This window comes from Sciurus carolinensis, chromosome 2, assembly GCF_902686445.1.
Source record: "Sciurus carolinensis chromosome 2, mSciCar1.2, whole genome shotgun sequence".
Taxonomy (NCBI): domain Eukaryota; kingdom Metazoa; phylum Chordata; class Mammalia; order Rodentia; family Sciuridae; genus Sciurus; species Sciurus carolinensis.
The window spans coordinates 140,274,327-140,300,352 of record NC_062214.1 but is presented as its reverse complement, the minus strand read 5'-3'; the positions used below and the strand labels follow the sequence as shown (position 1 = coordinate 140,300,352).

Genomic DNA, 26,026 nt, shown 5'->3' with positions numbered 1-26,026 from the left:
AATAGTCACTCAAAGCAGTTTTTGGGGGCTGGAGGCATAGCTCAGTGGGAGAGCACTTATCTAGAATATATGAAGGCCTGGTTTCAATTCCCAGTACCAACAAAACCTATTTTTTTGTGTTTTGTGTTTCAGAGAAATGACCATGATTGGTCTGGTGTGTTTTAATTATTTTAATGCTTTTTGGAGATTTGTTTTAAATTATAGGCACAATTAAGTAATAAATAAAATATCATTTGCTTTATGTTTTATAGAAAAAATGGGAGGATTGGGTGGTCCTAGAATGCAAATTAATAATGTGAATACATTTGTAACATGGAAGACGTTACTGAAACTAGATTTCTCCTGGAGGAGGTTGTTTTTCCTCTTATTGTTGCTTATTAGAAGCATCTTGTGTTTGCCTTCTCACTATGCCAGATCTTTATCATTATCTTTCAACAGCCATTTTTTCTTGAAAACTCAAACCATCCTCTCAATACTGTCTCCTGTATTTATTTTCAAGATAGTTTAATCATATTTTAGGATTATTCTTTACTCTTTATACTTGTTTGAAAATCCACATCTCTTTTGATTAGCATAATATTCTCTAGTTGTCTCCCAACATTTGGGCACGATAGGAGGAAATACAGTTTTTCTTTAATTTTTATTTTATTCTTTACTTGTGTGTGTGTGTGTGTGTGTGAGAGAGAGAGAGAGAGAGAGAGAGAGAGAGAGAGTGTGTCTGGGGATTGTACCATTGAGATGTATCCCAACCCTTTTTATTTTTTACTTTCAGAGTCTTGCTAAGTTCACCAGCCTGTCCTTGAATTTACAGTCCTCTCACCTCAGCCTTGTAAGTCATGGGGATTACAGGCATTTGCCTCTGTGCTTGACTTATTTTCTTTCTTTCTTTTTTTTTGGTGGTGCTGAGGATTGAACCCAGGGCACTGTACATGCTAAGCAAGCACTTAACCAACTGAGCGATATACCCAGCCCTTGACTTATTTTATTTCTTTTTAAGAAAAAAAGAAAGTTCGTAACTGCTTGAAACACTTTTTAAGCTTCATTTTCTATAATTTGTATTTTATCAAAGTTTATTTGAAAGTTTTTCCAAAATTAATGTTATAGCTAATATATATGCATTTAAATTATATTTCTTTCACTTATTTTAGAATAAATTTCTTGTCCCACCACCTTTCTTAGCAACCTTTACATCCATATTGGTTCTTCTGATACCCTAGGATCATAATTCTTCAGTTCTTTTAACTTGTCTTCATCTCTGCCAACAGCATGGTATCTTATATTTGCACAATAAAAAATCATCTAATTCAGAAATACCTAGTTTTATGTGTTAGTTTATTATGTTCTATTAAACATTCTCTTCTATAAAGTTTAGTAGGAAGTTGTCATTTTTTGGATGGAAAACTTTAAGTTTTAGAATTTTATGATTTTGATATCCTTTTGTTGTGATAGTATATAATTTACAAAACTGACATAAAAACCATAGCATCTTGATTTAGCAACCCCCCAACTTCTGCCTTTCTTTTCTATATGTCCTTAAATAGTAGTAAAGGTGCTTGCTTTTTTTTTTTTTTTTTTAAAAAAGGATGAATTAAAAAAAGGACAAAATACCTCTTGCTGGGCCTAATGGACACTGGAGTCTGTGTTACAAGTAGTTCTTGTGCTTGTTAATTCTTTTCTGAGATAAATATTTTTATGTGGTCATGATTTGTAATATGTCAATATTGCTGAATGTAGGAAAAACGTACTTATTTTGAATCTTCATAAAAGGGTAAAAATTTTAAATTTTGTTACAGAAATAAGAACCAAGCTTTACAATGACAACATATTTGGAATTCATTCAACAAAATGAAGAGCGTGATGGAGTTCGATTTAGTTGGAATGTTTGGCCATCAAGTCGACTGGAAGCTACAAGAATGGTTGTTCCAGTTGCAGCCCTCTTTACACCATTGAAGGAAAGGCCTGATTTACCGCCCATTCAATATGAACCTGTTCTGTGTAGTAGGACTACTTGCCGTGCAGTTTTGAATCCTTTATGGTAATATATTGACAGAACTAATACAGTAGTACAATTTGAACATGGAGTTTCTTTATGTTCATTTATATAAAAATGTCTGTTCTGTTCATATTTTTTCAAACTAGAGTAGTCAAAGAAATCCACAGAACTGTGAAGTTTTAGGATCATTCTAGTTGTAGTGAGTTGATCATATAAAGATATAAGATATAAAAGAATTACTATAAAAACTCTTAGAACCTATCAGTGTTTTCTAAATACTGATGCTGACTGTGTATCAAGCCATCTTTTGCCATTAGAAAAGTCATAATTGAATAGTGTGGCATTTAAAAAAGTTATGATTTCTTTTAGATTAAGCTAAAATCTCAGGAATTCTTTTTACTCTATCTCCTGCATCCTTTCCTAGTAAATGTGTTCTGTTTTACTCGATACCTGCTAGAACACTCTACTTAAAAATGCCTCCTTTTTTTTTTCTGGTCCCGGGATTTAACTCAGGGGTGCTTTCCCACTGAGCTATATCTATATCCCCAACCCTTTTAATTTTTTATTTTGAGACAGGATCTTGCTAATTTGCCCAGCTGATCTTGAACTTGCAATCCTCCTACCTCAGCCTACCTAGTCACTGGTATTACAGGCATGTACCACTATACCAGACATGCCATCATTTTTTCTCTTGGGCAACTTTAGTATCCTAACTGGTCACCCTGTTTTTATTCTTAGCTTTTATCATTTTATTGTCCATGCAGATGCTGGAGTTCTATTATTGGAAATCAGATTATTAAAATCTTATACTCCTGGGCTGGGGATATAGCTCAGTTGGTAGAGTGCTTGCCTTGCAAGCAAAAGACCCTGGGTTCAATCCCCAGCACCGCAAAAAAAAAAAAAAATCTTATACTCCTTATCCTTGGAATGAAAAATCCAAGTTCCTTATCAAGACCTGTAAAATCCTCTGTGATTTAGCCTCTATATATTGCTGCCATCATCTTGTGTAACTCATCTTCTTTTTTCTCATCTACATAATATTTTAACCTTTTTGCTGTCTTTCTGATCCTTGAATATACCAAATTTTTTCCTACCTTTGGATTTGTGGATTGCTCTGCCTTCAGATTTTTTAGTTTGGTTCCTTTTCATTCAGGTTATGCTTCATTTGTCCTTTAGAGTAGCTATCCCAAACACATTCTCATGTCCTGCTTTGTTTTCTTTTTTCTTTTTATTAAATTTTTTATGGTTCTGGGAATTAAACCCAGGGCCTTGAATATGCTAGACAAGCACTCTGGCACTGAGCTGTGTACCCAGTCCTTCTTTAATCTTTATTATCATTGTCTAAAACTATTTTCTGTGTTTATGTATCTGCTTGTGTTTTTTTTTTTTTCTAAAATGTAAACTACATGAGAGCAGGAACCTTTTCTTTCTTAGTTACTACATTATTGCCAGAGACTGATATAATGACTGGGACATATTAGGCATTCAGTAATTGTTATTAATTTTTGAGACAGGGTCCTGCTATGTTGTCCACTCGGGTCTCAAACTCCTGTGTTAAAGTGATCCTGTCATCCAGCCTCTGGAGTAGCTAGGATTATAGGCATGTACTACTGCACCTGGCTTACACATATTTTTGACCTGAATAAATATTTTCTAGACCTGAGTATATATGTTACTAAAGTCATTTAAAGGAAAAGGTAGAATTGTCCTAATTTTATTGTTGATATTTGCTACATATTAAAAGTTATTTATTGGGCTGGGGTTGTGGCTCAGTGATAAAACGCTTGCCTAACTTGTGTCACCACATATAGATAAATGAATGAAGTAAAGGTCTATTGACATCTTAAAAATATTTTAAAAAAGTCATATATTTACTATTTCAGTGAATTTGTATGTTAAAAGTATGAATTAGATATTGGTAACATCCAAAAATACATAGTTTTTTAAAAAAATATTTTTAGTTGTTGATAAATATAATACCTTTATTTTGTTTATTTTTATGTGGTGATGAGGATCGAACCCAGTGCCTCACACATGCTAGGCAAGTGCTCTACCATTGAGCTACAACCCCAGCTCCAAAGTACATAGCTTTTAAAGATCATTTTGACTATTGGTTTGAATGCATTCATGTTCTAGAAAGAAATTAATTTTATTGAAATTAGGATCCTTATATAATTAAACTGAAACATGAACTATTGTATCTTTTCTTAAAACAGTCAAGTGGATTATCGAGCAAAACTCTGGGCTTGCAACTTTTGTTATCAAAGGAATCAGGTAAGAAAATCCCCATTATAGATGTTAATGCTATAATACTAGTCATATAGAAAAATGCATATTTAGAAAGAAAGATAATTATCTTTCGTGTAATGAAGATATTTTTCTTAATAACGAAATGATTATGAAAAAATTGTTTTCAGTTTAAAATTTTATTGATTTTTATGGCAAATAATTTATTAAACATTTTTATGTATTTCTGTCTATAGTTTCCACCTACTTATGCTGGGATATCTGAACTGAATCAGCCTGCTGAACTTTTACCTCAGTTTTCTAGCATTGAATATGTAGTTCTGGTAAGAACATAAGAACAAATATTTAAGAAAGTTTTAAATATCCAGTGTTTTATATTAGGATAATTATAAAATTGAGACAACTTAAAAGGGATCATCACACATTAAGTTGATGAAACATTTCAATGGTAAGAGCTGTCAAAGTTAATTTGAGCTAAGTAATTTATCACAGTTATTTGTTGGGTGGCCAAATACTGGGTAGGGTGGTGTAATTTGCTATACTGAATAAACCAATAAACAATAAATATCAGTCTTGTTTTGTAATTGGAAGATCAGTTTATAAATAATTGGTCAATATAATGCTGAAATCTGCTGATTAATTAATGAAAATATTCTTATAGTGGAAAATCATTTTTATTCCCTTTCTGGACTATTTCACATAGTTGTTTATAAGTTTAAGTGTGGAAATAATGAATATTGTAGAGAAAAGAATTATGGTTCACTTGAGCCAGTCAGTAATTTGTTCAGCCTGACTCATTTCTGGTTCTCTGAAAATTCACTTCAAGTTTGGATGATTATTTTTAAAAAGTCACCTCACTTTACTTTTAAACTATATATTTGTTATTTTATTCTTTTAAAAATAATAAATAATTATTATAAGTGAAATAAGCTAGACTTAAAAAATCAAGGTTGAGCTGGGTGTGGTGGACATAGTATAATTTGGTAGATTTCATTCCCAGTACTTCCCTATATCCTCCCCTCCTCTTTCTCAACCCCCTTTCTCTATTGGTCTCCCTTATGTTTTCACAAGATCCCTTTCTTATTCCTCCCCCCACCACCACCTTTATTTTCTACATATGAGAGAAATATTCAACCTTGACAGAGATTGAACTCAGGGGTGCTTTACCACTAAGCTACATGGAAGCCCATTTTGTCATTTTGAGACAGGGTCTCCCTAAGTTGCTTTAGGGCCTCACTGAATTGCTAAGTCTGACCTTGAACTTGCAGTCAGAAGGATCTTAGTCTCCCAAGTTGTTGAGATTAAAGGCGTGTGCCACCATGCTTAGCTGAATCCCACTGTTATTTATAATTATAAGTCACTGATTAAAATAATAATAGTAATAGTGATAGAAGGAAGATCAGTAGAGTAGAGCAAGTAGACTGGGGAGAGAAGAGGGGAGGGTAAGGAAAAGTACCAGGAAATGAGATTGATCGAATTATGTGCATGTATGAATATAACATAATGAATCCCATTATTATGTACAATTATAATGTACCAATTAAAAAGTAGTATAGAAAGCCAAAAACAAGAGAAATGAAACCTCATGATACTGTATTTTGGATGTCTCTTCATGACAATGCATATAACCTGTTTTATTTCTATAATGGCTTTAATAGTATTCCATTGTATGCATGTATTAGGATTCTATTGTGTTCATTATTTAATTAGTTTCTGAATGATTATCTTAAATATTGTGCCCAAGTGTTAATGCCTTTAAAAAAAACTTATTTCTCTTACTATTGCAAAATTTTTTTAAAAGCGTGGTCCTCAGATGCCTTTGATATTCCTCTATGTGGTTGATACTTGCATGGAAGATGAAGATTTACAAGCCTTGAAAGAATCCATGCAGATGTCATTAAGTCTCTTACCACCTACAGCTTTGGTTGGACTTATTACTTTTGGGAGGATGGTGCAGGTTCATGAACTTGGTTGTGAAGGCATTTCAAAAAGCTATGTCTTCAGGGGCACAAAAGATCTGTCTGCCAAACAACTGCAGGTAAGTAAGGGTGGTAGTTTTCAATCTGTCTGTGAGTATTACTTCATATAAGTAATATATATACCTTTTGGATATGTTTCTAAAAAATAAAGAAAAATTATGAATGACTAATATAAATGTGTTACAACAAATGCTTAGTGTTGACATCATTCTTTCGTGTGCCTTAAATTGCTGTTATGCAGATTAAAGACCTTTTACTTTTAACTGTATTTATTTTTTTAAATCCCATGGGTGTTGGGGATCAAACTGAGAGACTTACACATACTAAGCAAACATTTTACCTTTGAGACACTTCCCCAGCCCCTAACTATATCTTTAAAATTTAAAGTGAAATGAAAGATATTTTAATAGAGATTTGAAGGGCATATAGAGGAAATATGCTGAAGGCTAGGAGAGAGCAACCACACAATATTAGCTGTTTTTCTTCTTTTTTTTTTTTTTTTTAAACAATATTAGCAGTCTGGGTTATGGCTTGTGTTAGAGTGCTTGCCTAGCATGTGTGAGGCACTGGGTTCAATTCTCAGCACCACGTTAAAAAAAAAAAAAGTTCGTCCACAATTAAAAAAAAAAATATATATATATATATATAAAACAATATTAGCTTTTGGTTCTAGACATTTCACTTAGAGATTTTGATAGCCCATAAAAAAGTAAGTGAATGTGTGTATTGGGAGATGACTGGGAGGGCAGGATTGTTCATTTAGTTACCTTAAAAATAATTTCTAAGTGATTCTGGTACAACTCCAGTTGAAAACATTTACCCTAGAAGATGACAGATAAACCAGACATAAAGTCAACACACGTGAAGTCAAATTTTGGGGGCATCCAGGTTAACTCAAAATGAAAAAGAAAGGAAGTAAAGATTTTTGAGGATGACTCTAATTTGAAGCTTGACAGATTGGCATAATGGTACTATAGTTAGAGAGAGAAAACATTCTTGAGGAGCTTGCAGTTTTGGATGGGGAGGATAATGAGTAGTAAATAAATCGGATTTGAGAAAATAAAGTCTGTTCTTTTCTTTTTTTGGTTGAGGGGAATACACTACAGTGAGTGCTCTACTGTTGTACTACATCCCAGCCCATTTTTTTCTTTTTAATTTTGAGACTGGGTTTCATTAAGTTACTGGGACTGGCCATGAACTTGCCATCCTCCTGCCACAAGCTGTCTGAATTTCAGAGATTACAGGTGTGTGCCACCAATACGCTAAGTTTGTTTTAAGAGGTTTCTCGTTGAAGATAAGGAAGGAGACATTGTGGGAATTTGAGCAAGAACCAAATCAAAGATAATTGCTTTAGGAGGAGCAACACTACAGAAGGGAAAGACTTGGAAGAGAGTGAATGCAAGCAAGAAAGAGATGAGCAGAGTGAGGTTTCAACGACATGGCGGGAATTCTTTAGGGAGCAGAATGCCTTGGAAAGGGGGATCATCTGTTTCCATGAGACAGCAGAGAAAGTGGTCAAGTTTTAACCCCTCTGTGCTTTTCATCTATAAAATGGAAATGTAGGTTGAGTTCCTGTATCCAAAATTCTTGGTACCAATGAAGTAGTAAAAATGTATAACAGGCAATCAGAAAGTCTGAAAATCTGATGATTGAATTAATTCCTTTCTCTTTCCAGATTTTAATTTCTTTCTTTTTTTTTTTTTTTTTTTTTTTTTTTTTTTTTTTTTTTGCGGTGCTGGGGATCGAACCGAGGGCCCTGTGCTTGCAAGGCAAGCACTTTACCAACTGAGCTATCTCCCCAGCCCCAGATTTTAATTTCTAAGAAGGCAGGGACTATTTATTTTTTCACCATTTTATTCCTGGTACATAGCAGGTATTTAAGATACAGTTGCGCTGAAAGGGATGAATGAATATGTTATTTATTTTGACTATTAATTAGAAATAAAGTATTTGAGTTAATATCCTTTCATTTGCTCCTATAAAACCTTGTCCTTTGTTTCCTCATGATTATTTCACTGGACTGTTAATGTTTTTCTGAAACTTTCTTCAACTGGACTCTGCCCTCTGAGAAAAGAGACCTTGCTTGTGTCCTTTATTTTTTGTGTACCCACTTTCTAGCATAGCATCGTGCATATTGTAAATAGTTGACAAATCTTTGTAGAAGTAATTAGGTGCATGTTACTCAAATATTTTTACAGGAGATGCTGGGACTCTCTAAAGTACCAGTTACTCAAGCAACACGTGGTCCTCAGGTACAGCAGCCACCTCCTTCCAACAGGTAATAATCAAATATGACAATTAGAATTTTGCAACTTATGTAGCTATTTTAAGCATCTCATACCCTTGAGCCTTTTTTTATTTTTAAAAATTTTTTTATTGTGGTACTAAGGATTGAATCCAAGGCCTCATGCTTGGGTGCTAGGCAAGCACTGTACCACTGAGCCACTTTTCCAACCCAGCTCATACCCTTAACTAGAACATAGATGTATTCAGTGATACTATATTGTTAAATATTTTTAGGAATATAAATGGATTGCATTAGACTACTTTTAATTTTATTTATTATTTTATTTTGATACAGAATCTTGCTACATTGCTTAGGGACTTTCTAAGTTGGTGAGGCTGGCCTTAAACTTGTGATCCTCCTGTGTAAACCTCCCAAGTTACTGGGATCACAGGTGTGCACCACCATGCCTGACATGAGTGTACTTTTTAAAGATTTGAGGTAGAATCATATCACTGAAATCTTTTTTTTAAAATTATCATGATGTTAGGAGTTCAGTTTTGATATTTTGCTGATTTTTTATTTCTAAGTTCATATATATATATATATATATTTTTTTTTTTTTTTTTTTTTTTTTTTTTTTGCAGTGCTAGGGATTGAACCCAGGGCCTTGTGCATGCAAGGCAAACACTCTACCAACTGATCTATATCTCCAGCCCCCATAAATATTTAATTTTTGTGGTTTGAGGGCAATCCAGCAAAAATAAGACCTCAAAAAAAATAGGACCCTTTTGTTTTGTTTTTTTCAACCTTAGAGGTAGCTTTTTCTCCTTAACTTTATAATTGGAGGTGATATTACTAAAATTGGGTTGATGTACCTTTTCATAATTATTTCAGTAACTTAAAACTTACTAGATGAATAAATGAAAAATGAAGTCTTGATGAAGTACTTGGTTTGAGTGTTTTGTTAATAGCATCTTTAGTATACTGGACCAGTAACATCAGTAGCACCAGGAACTTGTTTGAAATGTGGATTTTTGGCCAACCTCTGCTTCCTACTGAAACAAACTCTAGAACTGGGGCTCAGCAATCTCTTTTAAAACAAATTTCTGATGCCTGTGAAAATTTGAAAACCTTTGGTTTGCTATGTATTCAAAGTAATTTTCTCTGTTTTTAGGAAAGTTTCTTAAACCCTCAATAACAATTAGAAATGACTTAATTATTTTTGCAGATTTTTACAGCCAGTACAGAAAATAGACATGAATCTCACAGATCTTCTGGGAGAACTGCAGCGAGATCCTTGGCCTGTACCACAGGGAAAGAGGCCTTTGCGTTCCTCAGGAGTGGCACTTTCCATAGCTGTAGGACTACTTGAGGTAGTGATGATGGATTTTTGGGGGAATGTAAATGTGTGTGTATATTCGAGTATGGAATTGCAAGGATATAGGGAAAAAACAAAAACAAAGTGCTTTTCCTTATTCTTTTACTCAGTAATCAACAGAGAATACTTCTGTTACCTCAAGTGTTTTAAACTACATACCAATCAAGCAGTCCTACAATGGACACCAGCTAGATGTTTTTTAATCCAATTTAATTCTGACACTATCTACCTAGAGGTAGCATTACATCTGATGGATTAAGGACTCAATTTCACAAGATCACCACCCCCATTTCAAAATCCTTTCTTTATTTTGAATATTAGGCATTTTCATTATAATGTGCGTTGGTGTGGATCTATTGTGATTTTGTGCATTTGGTGTTCTGTAAGCCTCTTTAATTGATTTTCCATTTCATTCTTCAGGTTTGGGAAATTTTCTCTGATATTATTTCATTGAATAAGTTGTTCATTCCTTTGGTTTGTATCTCTGTGCCTTCCTCAATCCCAATAATTCTTAAATTTGGTCTTTTCATGATGTCCCATAGTTCTTGGAGATTCTGTTCATGATTTCTTACCATCTTCTCTGTTTGGGCCACTTTATTTTCAAGATTAAATATGTCTTCATTGTCTGAGGTTCTGTCTTCCAAGTGGTCTAGTCTTTTGGTGATGCTTTCCATTGAGTTTTTTTATTTGGTTATTGTTTCCTTCATTTCAAGCATTTCTATTTGGTTTTCTTTTGAGAATCTCTATCTCTTTGTTGAAATGATCTTTTGCTTCCTGCAGTTGCGCTTTCTTTTTTTTTTTTATTGTAAACAAATGGGATATATGTTGTTTCTCTTGTTTGTACATGGCGTAAAGGCATACCATTTGTGTAATCATAAATTTACATAGGGTAATGTTGATTCATTCTGTTATTTTTCCCCTTCCCCCCACCCCCTGCAGTTGCGCTTTCAACTGATTATTGGTATGATCATTCATTGCCTGTATTTGCTCTCTTATCTCATCCTTTGCTTCACTAATCATCTTAATCATGTATAATCTGAAGTCCTTTTCTGACATTTCTTCTAACATACTGTCATTGGATTCTATTAATATAGAACCTAGATTTGTTTGGATCATCTTCTTCCCTTGTTTTTTCATGTTGTTCATGTATCTTCCCCTCTAGCAGTGCAGGTCTGGGGTATTGCAGATTTCCCCCTATAGGCTTATAGTGGCCCTATAGGTTTCCTAAGCCTTTTCTTTAAGGGGAGATCAATTTTAACAGTGCCCAATTCAGACAGGATGCAATCCTAGACCAAATAGCCCCTATGAGGACAATAACAATATTGACATAATAAACAGAATGAGTTCAAATATTATCTTCAGTAAAACAAACAGATTTGCAATAAGGTCTGCAGTTTCTAATGGAGGACAAAGAGGATGCAGTGGGATGTAGGATGTAGCTGCTAATGGGATAAGAAAAGAATATACAGAAGTTCTAGATAATAGGGTGAGAGTATAATCAAAAGAAATTGGATGTTAGCATGTAAAAAGGGAGAAAAAGACTCTGAGGGAACAGGTAAACAAAAGGAAAAGAGAGCAAGAAAAGTAAAGAAATAAAAACTTAAAAATTTTCAGTAAGGAGAAAAAAGAAAATCTACACCATAACAGTCATATAGTATTCAAACCTTCCAGTCTTCAGTTGCCTGAATGCATGAGAGGTACCTGACATTGAGCTTCAAGTCTCCAGCAGGAGTCTCAGGATGGGATTTGCCCCACCTAAAGATGGGAGGTACAACTTCCAAGATTATCCAAGATTATCCAAGATGGCCGCTCTGGCTTCCAAATGTGTTGGCAAATGGGGAGCTGCAACTTAGTGTGTGGACCTCGTCGGCTGGAGGTCCTGGAGGCGGGGTGTGGTTGGTCAGGCAGGGGTCCTGGAGGTGAAGTGCAGTCAGTTGGTCTGGGGTCCTGGTAATAGGGTGCAGTCAGTCGGTCTGGGGGTCCTGGCAGCAGGGAGCAGTCAGTCGATGTGAGGGCCCCAGAGGCAGGGAGTGATCTATCGGGCTGAGGGATCCTGGAGACGGGGCTCAGTCAGTCTGGCCAGGGGTCCTATGGGGCCTGGCTGTTGTCTCAAAATGGCAGCAACCACGTTTAACCAAACCTGCAGGTAGTGTGACAGTGAACTTCCAGGCAACAGCAGGCAGCTAGTGCTCCACTGGTGGTCTGTGGTCAGTCTGCTGGACCTCTGGTGGTGAGTGATGGGTAGGTGAAAGGCAGGTGATGGACAGGCAAGAGGCAGGTAAATGGCGGATGTAGGCACCAGTCAGTGAACCATCTGCACAAAAAGTAGTCTGTATGCTGGCAGACTGCAGGTGATCGCAGTAGACAAATGGGGTAAGCAGCAGCAAAGACTGCCTCACAGAGAAACAGCCTCTGGTTGAAACCAGAGTTATGGAGCAACAAGGAATGCAGCCTCCCTCTCCATTTCAGCATTTTTATCTTTTTATTTCTTTTTCTTTGTTTCTTTGTTTCTTTCTTTCTTTCTTTTTTTTTTTTTTTAGTACCAGGAATTTAACCCAGGGTTGCTTAATACCTGGGCCACATCCCCAGCCCTTTTTATTTTTAATTTCGAGACAGGGTCTTGCTAAGTTACTGAGGCTGGCTTCAAACTTGTGCTCCTCCTGCCTCTGCCTCCTGAGTTGCTGGGATTATGGGTGTGTACTGCTGCGTTTGGCTTTAGTTTTTATTTTGAGACAAGGTTTTGCTAAGTTCATTAGGTCATGGCTAAATTGAACTTGTGATCCTCCTCTGTCAACCTTCCAAGCCACTGGGATTACAGGCATGTGCCACCACCATGCCTGGCTTATCTTTTTACTTCTTTATTTCATTTTCATTCTCTTGGTTATCTTCTGGTTTTTCTTTAATATTTCTTATTAAGTTTTTATTTGAATCTGGCTGTCATTCAAGGCTTGTTGGTTTCTTTCTTTTTTCTTCCCTTTTGTACCCATTTAATCACCTTTCTTTGTTCTTTGTGAATACTGCAGTGAAAGGATGGGATGGTCAGGAAATTTATTGCCTTTTCTTTAACTTATAGGAATTTTAAAGTTTGGGTGTTATTTGTGCTTTAGTTTTATAAAAGTGTGTGTGTGTACTTTCATTTGTTCTTGCTCTTCCTTTTTTTATTTTTACATGACTGCTCTTATTTCAGATAACCAAAATGAAAAGTGTTTTTGTTTATTAAACTAGTTTTGAGAAAGTTATGGAAGTAATAAACATGATTTCATCCAAACAATATGTAAGAATGCATAAAAATGAAAAGTAAAAAGTAGTTTTAGCTACATCCCCACCCATTTTCTCTTGTTTTCTGTGGGGTAGGGGTTTAACTCTATGGTAGTGCACTTGCTTAGCATGTGCAAGGCCCTGGGTTTGATCCCCTGCACTGGGCTGAAAAAAAAAAAAAAAGGAACAATAAAATAACAAAGACGAAAGCGTATGCGAGGATGCCTTCTATTTTTCTTTCTACTCCTTTGGCACTAGTTAAGCAGGTGAGATGTCTGTGTTCGTAGGCACTAGAGTTGTAGATTATTTTAAAATTAGTGGGATGGGGAGATAGCTCAGCTGGTAGAGTGCTTGCCTTGCGAGCACAAGGCCCTGAGTTCAATCCCCAGTACCGCAAAAAAAAAAAAAAAAAGAAAGAAAATTAGTAATACACTACTGTTTAGAAGAGAATTTCAAAAGAAACTTCAAACACCTGGTTTTAATTTCATTTTAAACATTTAATTATGTTATTTCTTAGAAAATACATGCTTTCGGCTTTTCTTGAAATAGCGTATCAGAATTCGTATATCCATATGTTTCTTATTTTCCTTTAAACTCTTTTGATGAGTTTCTTTTTTCCAATAGTGTACTTTCCCCAACACTGGTGCTCGTATCATGATGTTCATTGGTGGTCCTGCTACTCAGGGACCTGGAATGGTTGTTGGAGACGAATTGAAGACACCTATAAGATCATGGCATGATATTGAAAAAGACAATGCCAAATATGTTAAAAAGGGAACCAAGGTAATTTTTGTTTTTAAGGCTTATTACCTTACTAGAAAACAGGTATTGTTTTGATGTGAGAGGAAGAATAATGTTTTTCTATAGAAATCTGGTGTCGTGGGACTGGGGTTATAGCTCAGTGATACAGTACCTAGCACATGTGAGGCACTGGGTTTGATTCTCAGCACCACATAAAAATAAATAAATAAAGGTATTGTGTCCATCTACAACTAAAAAAAAAAAAAAATAGAAATCTGGTGTCATGAAGCCTGATACTATAACTGCTGTTTAGAACCTGAGAAATAGTCTTTGTTTTTTCCTTGAAAGTTGTAATTATTCTTCTGGTTTGCAATATTTAAAATTTAATTGTAGTCAGGCACGGGTGCATACCTGTAAACCTAGCAACTTGGGAGGCTGAGACAGGAGGATCACAAGTTTGAGGCCACATTGGGCAACTTAGTGAGAACCTGTGTAAAAATTAAAAAAAATATATTTTAAAATTTTCAGACAGGGTCTTGCTCAATTGTTTAGGACCTTGCTAAGTTTCTGAGGCTGACCTCGAACTAGGAATACTCCTGCCTCAGACTCCTAAGTCTGGGATTATAGGCATGTGCCACCACGTCCTACCCTAATGTTTCCTCTTGATAAGTACATTGTTTGTAGTTTGAATGGTTCATCATTTTCTTGTGAGTTGTTTCCTGTTCATCTAACTTCATTTTTTTTTCAAGTTTATGCAAATATATGATGATGCTTGATTCTGATATGGGTTTGCTTGTTAATGTATGTCCCTGGTAAGTTTTTTTTTTTTTTTTTTTTTTAAATTCTCCAGCATTCACAGTTTTAATTTAGTTGGGTTGTATTATATCATCCTTTTTTGGGTATTCATTGTTAAATTTTTAAAAGTAATTAATGACATAATTTTTGTCACTCTTAATAGGTTCTTTTTTTTTTTTTCCCCTAATAACTAATTTCCTTTTTTCTTCTTCTGGTACTGGGGATTGAATCCAGGGGCACTTTACCACTGAGCTACATTCCAGGCGTTTTTATTATTTTATTTTATATATATTTTTTGAGACAGGATCTTGTGAAGTTGTCTAGGCTGGTGTCAAACCTATGATCCTCCTGTGTTAGCCTCTTAAGTAGCTGGGATTACAGGTGTATGCCACTGTACCCAGCCAGATTTCCCTTTAGAACTTCCAGGTTTTCTTGGTTAGAGCTACAAAAAAATGTTTTAGATTTATTTATCTTTTTGCTTTTGGTATTATTTGTTTTTGTTACTTATGTGTGAACTTAACCAAGAAAAAGAATTAAAGAATTCTGTCTTGTTCTACTTTGTCGACAGATGAATAGAAAGATGTTTGGTATGCCTTTAAATTTTGCTTCATTTATGGGTTTATTTAGAACTAGTGGCTTTTAAATAAAATAATGTGAAAGTGTCAGACTTCTAGAAGTTATATCATTTTTATGAGACATTCTAGAAATTTAAGAATAAGTCATACTTAAATTATGTATTATTCTTTTAATCTTAAAATCATTTTGATTTGACAACAGAAAAATATTTATAGAATGATTGTTTGTATATTAGATTTAATTAAAAAAATCTTTTATAGCATTTTGAAGCATTGGCTAATCGAGCTGCTACGACTGGTCATGTTATTGATATCTATGCATGTGCATTAGATCAGACGGGTCTTCTGGAGATGAAATGCTGTCCTAACCTTACTGGGTATGTATTTAAATTTTTATAACTTGAAATTATAAATTCATGATGACAGTGTACAATACAAACCAATAATGACAGTTTAGGAAAATAAAAGAATCATTGTCTTACCACTTGAGGGCAACGGCAACTTCTATTAATGGTTTGATGTTTCTTCTGTAAAACTCACTTTACATTTTTGTTTAAAATATAATGTTAGTATACACAGTAGTTCTGTCTGTTGAAAGGGCCTATATGCAATGATAGTACAGTAATAATGAGAACACCCAGTGCCCAGATTTTGGTTACTAAAAGTAATCAAGGGTTCTGGGAGAATTCGCTGATTCTAGGCCTGGAGCAGGGAAGACACAGATGAGCCTGAAGTTATGGATTAGTGTTGGTTTCTCACTTGTCACAGTATACCACAATAATGTGAATTGTTAACAGCAGAGGATATTAGGTACAAGATATGCAGAACTCTATGAACTATTTTGCAACTTTTCAGTAAATACAAAATTATTCTAACATAAATTTGTATTTTAGAAACTGTAAATAAGTAGGCCAACTCAAATGAATTTTCACCATTGAAAACATAAGTAATAAATCTTTTTTTTTTTTTTTTTTTTTGGGTGCTGGGGATCGAACCCAGGGCCTTGTGCTTGTAAGGCAAGCACTCTACCGACTGAGCTATCTCCCCAGCCCCAGTAATAAATCTTTTAGAATAATAAACATGTATTTAATATTATTTACAATTAAATAATATATAAAATAAGAAATACATACAATTATGCTGTATTACATATAATTAAAATATACAACAATAGTAGCATTAAAAGAGGGGTAAAGGAATTAGGATATTTAAAAATCCTTGCATTATCTGGGAAATTGTAAAAATGTTCACTTATATTAAATTTTCATGAATCAGGAAAAGTAATTTTAAAAAATATCATGTTGTAAAGCTGCAAGTTCTGTTTAAAAAGCTCATTTTGATATCCTAAAATTATTGTTTTATTTTAACAGTTTTTAGACATAATTCACATACCATAAAACTTACCAATTAAAAATGTATAGTGTGATTTTTTTAAAATGTATTTACACATTGCACAACCATTGCATAAATTAATTTTAGAACATTTGCATTACCTTAGAGATACTACCCATTAGAGATCCTCCATTCCTTCCAACCTACCCTCTGAGCCCTAGGCAACCATGAATTGCCTATTCTGTATAATTCATATAAATGGAATACTATAATTTGTGGTCTTTCACTTAGCATGTTTTCAAGTTTAATTCATATTTATGGCATAACAGCATTTTTTTTTTTTTTTTGGTAGTACTGGGGTTTTAACCAAGTACTTCACATATGCCTGGCAAGTACTCTTCCAAAGAGCTACCATCTCTAATCCTTTTTCTAAATTTTATTTTGGTTTTGAGGCAAGGTCTTGTTGAGTTCCCTAGGCTGTCTTCAAATTTGAGATCCTTCTTCCTCAGCTTCCCTGGCAGCTGGATTTTAGACTTGTATCACCACACTCAGCTTTATTTCTTTTTATTGTGGAAGAAAAAGGGAAGAAGGGGTCCAACTTCATTTACTAATACGCTATTGTATGGATATACCACATTTTATCAATCTGTCATGAACGTTTCATTGCCATTTTTTGGTTATTATGGATCATGCTAGTTTGAACATTGTGTGCAAGTTTTTGGGTTAACATTGAGCTTTTGTTTCTCTTAGACACATATGTAGAAGTGAAGTTGATTTTGTTGTTAAGCTTATGGAGTTCTTGGTACATTCTGGATACTAACCCCTTGTCAGAGGACTAACTGGCAAAGAATTTCTTCCATTCTTCAGGCTTTGTCTTCATGCTCTTAATTGTTTACTTTGCTGTGCAGAAGCTTTTTAATTTGATGTCATCCCACTTATTGATTCCTGGTTTTATTTCTTGAGCTTTAGGAATCTTGTTAAGGTCCAGTTTGTCTGCACCTATATGATGGGGTGCTGACCCTGTGTTTTCTTCTAGCAGTCTGATTCCTAAGTCTTTGTTCCACTTTAATTAGACATTGTACAGTGTAAGAGACAGGGATCTAGTTTCATTCTTCTATATATACATATCCAGTTTTCCCAGAACCATTTATTGAAAAGGCTGTCTTTTCTCCAACATATATTTTTGTCAAACATCAGATGGCTGTAAGTATGGGCGTTCATCTCTGTGTCTTACATTCTGTTCCATTGGTCTTCATGTCTATTTGGATGCTGTTTTTGTTCCTATAGCTCTGTAGTGTAATTTGTGATGCCTCCTGTATCACTCTTCTTGCTCAGGATTGCTTTGGCTATTTTGGGTCTTTTATTTTTCCAAATGAATTTAAGAACTGTATTTTTTTTTTTTTTTTCTAGTTCTGTGAAGAATGTCATTCGTATTTTGATGGGGATGCTTTGAATGTGTATATTACTTTTAGTAGTATGGCCATTTTGACAGTATTACTTCTGCTTCTCCCAAGAGCTTGAGAGGTCTTTTCATCTTCTAAAATCTTCTTCAATTTCTTTCTTCAGTGTTCTATAATTTTAGTTGCAGAGATCTTTCACCTCCTTGGTTAGATTAATTCCCAAGTTTTTTTTTTTCTTTTTTTGAGATTATTGTGAATGGGATGATTTTTCCTGATTTTACAGAATCACTGTTGGAGTATAGGAAAGTTATTGATTTATGAGTATTGATCTTGTATCCTGCTATTTTGCTGAATTCATTTATCAGCTGGTAGAGTTTTTTGGGTCTTCTAGATACAGGATTTTGTCATTAGCAAACAGATAATTTAACTTCTTTTCCTATTTGTATCCCTTTAATTTTTTTGAGAGTGTTGTTATCTTAAGTATTGTTGTGTCTGTGAACATGGTATGCCTTTCTTTTTATTAAGATCTCTTAAAATGTCTTTGAAGTGTTTTCTAGGTTTCAGTGAACCAGTTTTATACTTTTGTTAAATTTATATTCCTAAGTATTTTATTATTAATGCTATTACAAATGGAATAGTTTCCTTAATTCTCTTTTTGTGTTGTTAGTGTTAGGAACACAGTTCTTATACATTGATCTTGTATATGACAGCCTTGCTGAGCTTGTGTATTAGTTTCAATTTTTTTTGTGAACTTTTTAGGAATTTCTATATATAAGACCATGTTACTTCTTCCTTTCATCTTGATGCCTAATATTTCTGGATAGAACATGCAACACAATGTTGAATTAAAAAGGCGTTAGTGGACATCCTGTGTTGTTTTTAATCTTAGAGGGAAATCAGTTAATCTTCCCCCCTCCTCCTTCTCCTCCACACCACCACCACCACCATCATCATCATCATCAAATCCAGGGCCTTGGACATAGTAGGCAAGCACTTTACTACTGAGCTATAACCTCAACCCCTGATTTTTGTTTTTAAGTCTACCTTACATTTCTGGGTTAAATCTCATATGCTCATGGTCATATAACCCTTTTTATAGTCAGATTCAATTTGTTAGTATTTTCTTGAGAATTCTTGCATCTATCTTCACAGGGCATATTAAGCTATAGATTTCTTATGATGTCTTGCTTGGTGTTAGCTTCATGGGATAAATCGGGAAGTGTTTCCTCTTCTTCCATTAGTAGTTATGACTTTTGAGATAATTTTGTTAGGTTTTAAGAAACTCAGGTATGTCAATTCATTTCTCAGGTTTATTTAGTTAGTTCATTTAATAAATATTAATGAGCACCAACTATGTAGCAACAGTCTTATTTTTTTTCTTTGCAGTGCTGGGGGATTGAACTTGGGACTTTGTATATATGCTAGGCAAGTGCTCCACTGAGCTCTATCCTGGCAAACTGTTCAAGGGACTAGAAATACAGCAACGAACCAAACATAAAACATCTGCCCTCATGGAACTTATCTTCTGTGCACGTCTCTTCAGTATAATTTTCTAATGTATACTCTGTACTCTGTGCTGCCAAAGTGAGCCTGAAAAAATTTTAAACAATGCATAAATGTATAAAGAGAAAAGGTTCCCTCTATTCTCATTCCCTGGGTATGACACTGGAAAGTTCAATGTGACACACACACACCACATAAACTTACACATTTGTTTTTAGGAATGAGAATGCCCTGGGCATGGTGGTGCATGTCTGTAATCCCAGCAATTTGGGAGACTGAGGCAGGAGGATCACAAGTTCAAGGACAGCCTGGGCAATTTAGCAAGAACCTGGTTCAAAATAAAACAAAAAAAGGGTTGTGGGTATAGCTTCTTGGTAGAGAACTACTGGGTTCTATTCCCAGTACTGCCCCCCCAAAAAAAAAAAAAAAAAAATGAAAATATATGCTGTAAAATGTCAGGTATCTTTGCCAATATGCAGAACTGGGAGGCAGGGGTGAGAGAAACACATTTGTCACTGTATAGCATTTTGTGCCTTTTTGCATTTTTAATATGTGAATGTGTTGTTATGTAAAGCAAAATTTAAAAAAATCGCTGAGGACAGATTGCAAGTATTAGGGGCATTCAGATACACTCAGAATTAAGATTATTTGTAGAGTGAGGATATTCTCATATATAGTTGAGTCTTAAACATTTTGGGAAATATCTTTAAAATTTATTGGTACTCTTGAGAGGTAATTTATTTTCTGGTAACACATGATCCATTTTACTGTGGCTCATACATTGTTTTGTTCTTTCCATGTAGTGGATACATGGTAATGGGTGATTCTTTCAACACTTCCTTATTCAAACAAACTTTTCAAAGAGTCTTTACCAAAGATATGCATGGACAGTTTAAAATGGGCTTCGGTGGTACATTAGAAATAAAGGTAAGAACCAAAACTTGCCATGTGTGATATGTTTATCAAGAGAGAAATTGTAGTCTTGATCATAATTTTAAAATCTCATTAATCAAATTCAGTAGGCTTTAAAAAAATAGTGGTTATTTTATATTGAAATCTTTTTGTTTTGTTTTTGTGGTGCTGGGGATAGAACCCAGGGCCTCATACATGCTAGTCAAGTGCTCTGCTACTGAATTACATCCCCAGCCTCTTATTTGAAACTTGAGTTAGAGATTTTGTTCACTTGAAAAACAGGTACCATTAAAAATACAATGAGATCAAGCATTTCTGAACAATTGTTAGAAAGTAGAATTATATGAGTAAAATTTCTTTTACCTTTCTATTGTTTCTTTATATTGGGTTTAACTTTTTAAGTGTGTTTGATCTTTTTAGTGCTAGTTTTTTTTTTTTTAATGGAGCAATTATCTAACTTAAGATAAACTATTCTGTGTCATTTAAGATTTGATAATAATTTTGTGGTTAGTCAGTTGTTATAAAATTCTTTTATTCACTTTCAAATTTGCATTCAAAAACCTAAAGGGTTTGTGTTAGTTACATGTATATTATAAGCACTGATTTTTAATATTCATTAAGTATTTATTAATCTTGTTAATTGTATTGAATGCTTGCTATATATCCAGCATAATGCTAAGAAATTATAGAGATGTCAAGAAATGGGTCTGGGTATTTAGCTCAGTGACAGAGCCCTTACCTAACATGTGCAAGGTGAGTTTGTTCTTTGGCTCTGGAAAAAAAAAATTGAGATGTCAAGAGATATCTAAGGTATAGTCTTGTCATAGGATAGAAAGAAAAGACTAACTGATGTGATAGATTGAATAACAGATTATAAAAGTCTAGGGAAGAAAAATGAATGCATGTAGGGTACAATTTATCTTAGGGGACTATCTTACAGTTTTTGAAAGATGGGAGGAAAATGCATTTTTTTTAGGAACCAGTGTAGGGAGAGGCAGAGAGGTGAGAATCAATATGAAATGTTTGACAAAAATGTCCAGTGAAAGTGTATAGTTTTTATTGGAATATAAGAGAAATAGTTTTAATTATGTAGGTTGGTTGTACTTTGGAGATGCATCTGTCTGCAGAAATCATTGTAGTATAGTGAATACTGTCTTCGGTAAGATTTGTCTGTTCAGGATAAGTTATGAAAAAGAAGCTCATACAAGAAAATAAATAGGCTTTCTACATTTTTTTTAGATAGAAGGTAATGTGATAGGTTAAATTTTGGTGACAGTAGAGACTGGAGAGACCAATCTGGACAAGGTTTTTATTTGGGAGGAAAACCAAAAGATGATGTATATGATTTTGGATTAATGCATATGAATTTTGGGTATGGTGTAAGTTTGAATCCAGGGTGAGATTTCCAGAGGGAGACCTCTATAGACTGATGGAAATGGAGAAGTAAAATTAAATTTAAAATGTATTTTAAATTTGGGAGTTATCAATAGAGAAGTGGTCAGTGAGGAATTATTTTCAATGTTAGTATATTTTCATTGGTTTTTCAGTTTTAAATATGGAAGAATATCTTACATTCTTAAATACTTTGAAATGAACATATGATCTTATCTTTGAAGAAACCAGATTGTATTTGTTTTTCAGACTTCAAGGGAAATAAAGATTTCAGGAGCAATTGGACCCTGTGTATCTCTCAATTCCAAAGGACCCTGTGTGTCTGAAAATGTAAGTCACTTTTATTCTTTAAAAAAAAAAAAAAAAACCAAGAAAAAAAAACAGTTAATTCTTAGGACAGCACCAACAGAGATTTGGAGTGGCATTCTTTTTTGAAATTGTTGTAGGACCTGTTGTGGTTTGTTTTTTTGCTGATATGCATCTGTTTATGGTTGCTCTTTTCACATACCCTTTCCCATCCATTCTTAAGTTAAAACTTTTTACTGTTACCAGTTTTATATCTTTAATGTCCAAGTTGTTCCTGGACCAGTGTGCCTTAAAAACATGCAAACGAACAAACAAAAATCCTGAAAAAACTCGTGATTTGAAAGTCAAACTTGATCACAAATAGATTTTTGTTAAACCAGAATTTCCAACGAAGTAACCAGATTAACCAGATTTAAGTTTCACTTACTTTCTTTGTCTTTATCCCATCTAGTAGTGGTATAATGCACTAAAAAGTTCTAGCTGATGGGATAAACAAACATAAAGTGGGTAATCAGCATTAAAAATGACAGTTACAAAATTAAGTTACAAGTTACAAAATTATAAGCAGTTTGCATGTTGAAGATCTATATCTCAGTTTTCTTGGAATTCAGACATAATTCTAATCAAGAGGATTTTTTTATATGCATGTATTATGTGTTAAAATTTATATCTCTACACAGATCAAATAGTGGAAACAAAAATAATATTGGTTACTTACTTTATTAAATGGCATATGCTTTTAAGAAAGACCTTGTATCAATACTTTTTAAATTTTGTGACTAATATCTTTATTGCCTTGTAGTTTTATTACTATAAAAATTGCTTAATTTTATTTCATGATATATTCGTGATATGGTTTTCAAAAACTCTTAAGTTTATTTATTTTTTTGGTACAGGGGATTAAACCCATGGCACTTTACCACTGAGCTATATCCCCAACCCTTTTTTATTATTTTTAAACTTTTGAGACAGGATCTCACTAAATTGTTTATGGCCTTGCTAAGTAGCTATCCTTGAATTTGTGATCCTCCTGTCAGCTTCCTGAGTTGCTAGGATTACAGGCCCTGAAACTCTTAAGCTTTTAACATGCAATGAGTTAGTTTGAAACTTGAAATGTTTTTTCTTACTGGAAATTTTTGTCCTTAATTTATACTAATAAATTATGTTCTCTGGCTTTCAAGCATATCGTATTTCGTTTTTACAGGAGATAGGAACGGGTGGCACTTGTCAATGGAAGATATGTGGACTCAGTCCCACTACAACCTTAGCTATATACTTTGAAGTTGTTAATCAGGTATGACTTTCTATATTTGAATATTGAACATATTTAATTTAGGTCATGGATATTTCATATGAATTTTAGGATTATTTTTTCTGGTTCTGTGAAGAATGTCATAGGTATTTTGTAGGAATAGCAGTGAATCTGAGATAACCTTGGGTAGCATGGACATTTTAATGATATTCTTCTAGTCCATGAACAGTTATCTTTCCATTTGTTTTAGCTTGCTTAATTTCTTTCATCAACATTTTATAGTTTTCATTGTAAAAATCTTTCAACTCTTTGATCACATTTATTCATAGATATTTCATTTTCTTTGTAGCAATTATTATAAATGGGACTGCTTTCTATTTCTTTTTCTTTTTCTTTTTTTGTGTTGCTGGGGATTGAACCCAGGGCCTTTTGCATGCTAGGCAAGCACGCTACCACTGAGCTACATCCCCAGCCCTTGATTTCTATTTCAGATAAACTGCCATTTGTGTATAGCAATGTTGCTGATTTTTGTATGTTTATTTTGTATCCAACTTTGCTGAATTTATTTATTAGTTCTAATAGTTTTTTTGTGTAGTATTTAGGATTTTCTGCACTTGAGAAAGATGGTGTTGTTTGCACTTTGACTTCTTCATTTTCAGTTTGAATGCCCTTGATTTCCTTCTCTTGCCTGATTGCTCTAGGCATACTTCGAATATTGTGTTGAATAAAAATGTGAAAGTGGGCATCCTTATCTCATCTAGATCTTAGAAAGCTTTCACCTTTCTGCCTTTCAGTATGATGTTAACTAAGGGGTTGTTAATATGCCTTCATGTTGAGGTTTGTTCCTTCTGTACCTAATTTGTTCAGTGTCTTTACTATAAAGGGATTTTGAATTTTATCACATTGCTTTTTCTTCATCTATTGAGGTGATCATATAGTTTTTATCCTTCATTCTCTTGATGACATTTATTTATTTGTTTATGTTGAGCCAGTTCATGTATTCCTGAGAAGAATCCCTCTTTTTAATTTGCTCTTTTTTTTTTTTTTTTTGTACTGGGGGTTGAACCTGGGGGCACTCAACCACTGAGCCACATCTGTAGCCCTTTTTCACATTTTATTTAGGGATGGGGTCTCACTGAATTGTTTAGAGCCTCATTTAAGTTGTAGAGGTTGACTTTGAACTTGTGATCCTCCTGCTGTGGCCTCCTGAGCTGCTGGGATTACAGGTGTGTACTACCATGCCTGGCTTTAATTTGCTCTTTAATTTGGTTTGCTATTATTTTGTTTAGAATTTTTGCATCATTGTTCATTAGGGACATTGACCTGTAATTATCAGTTTTTGTTGCATCCTTTTTGATTTTGGTTTCAGGGCAATACTGGTCTTCATTTGGAAGAATTCTTTCCCCTTCAGTTTTTTGGAATATTTTGAAAAGAATTGGTATTAGTTCTTCTTTAGATGTTTGTTAGAATTGAGCAGTGAAGCTCTCTGGTCCTGGCTTTTGCTTGACAGGAGACTTTTTAAAATTTTTGAATCAATTTTATTACTACTAGAGAATAGGTAGTCTATGGTAGTAACATAGTCAATTTTGTTTTGTTTTTACTCATTTATTTTTACACAGCATAATGCTCCAATTCCTCAAGGAGGACGGGGTGCAATCCAGTTTGTGACCCAGTATCAGCATTCAAGTGGGCAGAGACGCATCCGAGTGACCACCATCGCTAGGAAGTAAGTTGTATTTTTTTTGTGGTGGTGTTAGGATCAAACCTAGGTATGCTAAGTAAGCACTCTACCACTGAGCTGTATTCCCATCCTATACATTTTATTTCTTAAAGACTTAATTTGCATATCAAAACTATTTAGGTCATGATTCCAAGTTGAATTTCTGTGGGATTCAAGTGGGAGACACTTATGAGTAGAATGTGAACATTTACAATAAACAGCATTTTATTTCTTTCAAAACCATTTTATTTGTTAGACTATTAATTGATGAGAACTGTAAGAGCAATTTTAAAAGAGTACTCCTGAGACATACTCTTCAAAATAGTTTTTATTTACCTCATACCCATGAGACAGGATAGGGAAAATCAAACATTTTCCTTTAATAGGCAGTAATATCTACATCTATATATCTAAATCTGTATCTATCTCTGTATATAAATCAATGCATACACATATGAAAATATATGTACTTAATAATGTAATGCAGAGATTAATAGCATTATTTTTCAATGGATGATAAAATTCTTAACTATTAGTTATTTAATTCATTTTTCATGTCTTTATCTAGCTTCTGTTTTGTGGTACTGTTAGAGGAGAGTGAATGCAAGAGACTTGAACAGACTTGGTCTTTATATGATGGTGTAGGCTCACCATCATATAGGCTCATCTTCAAATGGTCTATGCTAAAAGGCCAGTGTTTTTTTTTTTTTCCTTTCAATCCTTTGGGAACAAATACTTTTAGTAAATACAATAAAAGTGAATTACTAGGAAAATGAGATTTTAAAAAGTCATTCAAAACAGTTTCTATTTTTTATTAGTAGATTTCATTAGATATGAAATTATTTTGTTGATTTGCTCAAAATTTTCTGAAAGTCTTAGTTTGTATTCTTATCTCATGGGAAATGAGACCTGGTTCATACATTCCACTTTGATCAGCACCTTTTAAGAGCACACAAGGTTAAGTGTCTAGTATTTAAGATTATAAGGTAGTGTTTTGTGTAACATGGTCTTGTCCG

General features: G+C 34.0%; 1 protein-coding gene across 5 annotated transcripts in view; it reads left to right on the top strand.

Moving 5' to 3' along the window:
• Sec23a (SEC23 homolog A, COPII coat complex component) overlaps positions 1–26,026 on the top strand; it is a 51,244-nt gene that overhangs the window by 2,482 nt on the left and 22,736 nt on the right. For 2 of the 5 annotated variants that reach the window (XM_047541133.1, XM_047541134.1), the window contains 13 exons: positions 773–829; positions 1,794–2,035; positions 4,210–4,267; positions 4,477–4,563; positions 6,042–6,278; positions 8,418–8,497; positions 9,675–9,819; positions 13,707–13,865; positions 15,455–15,570; positions 20,232–20,355; positions 21,982–22,062; positions 23,243–23,332; positions 24,910–25,016. In XM_047541133.1, coding sequence (XP_047397089.1) covers positions 1,815–2,035; positions 4,210–4,267; positions 4,477–4,563; positions 6,042–6,278; positions 8,418–8,497; positions 9,675–9,819; positions 13,707–13,865; positions 15,455–15,570; positions 20,232–20,355; positions 21,982–22,062; positions 23,243–23,332; positions 24,910–25,016 — 1,505 coding nt within the window. In that variant the 5' untranslated portion in view covers positions 773–829; positions 1,794–1,814. Of the gene's footprint in view, positions 1–768; positions 830–1,793; positions 2,036–4,209; positions 4,268–4,476; positions 4,564–6,041; positions 6,279–8,417; positions 8,498–9,674; positions 9,820–13,706; positions 13,866–15,454; positions 15,571–20,231; positions 20,356–21,981; positions 22,063–23,242; positions 23,333–24,909; positions 25,017–26,026 lie in introns of all 5 variants that reach the window. The other 3 variants (XM_047541137.1, XM_047541136.1, XM_047541135.1) reach the window with 2 other exon arrangements.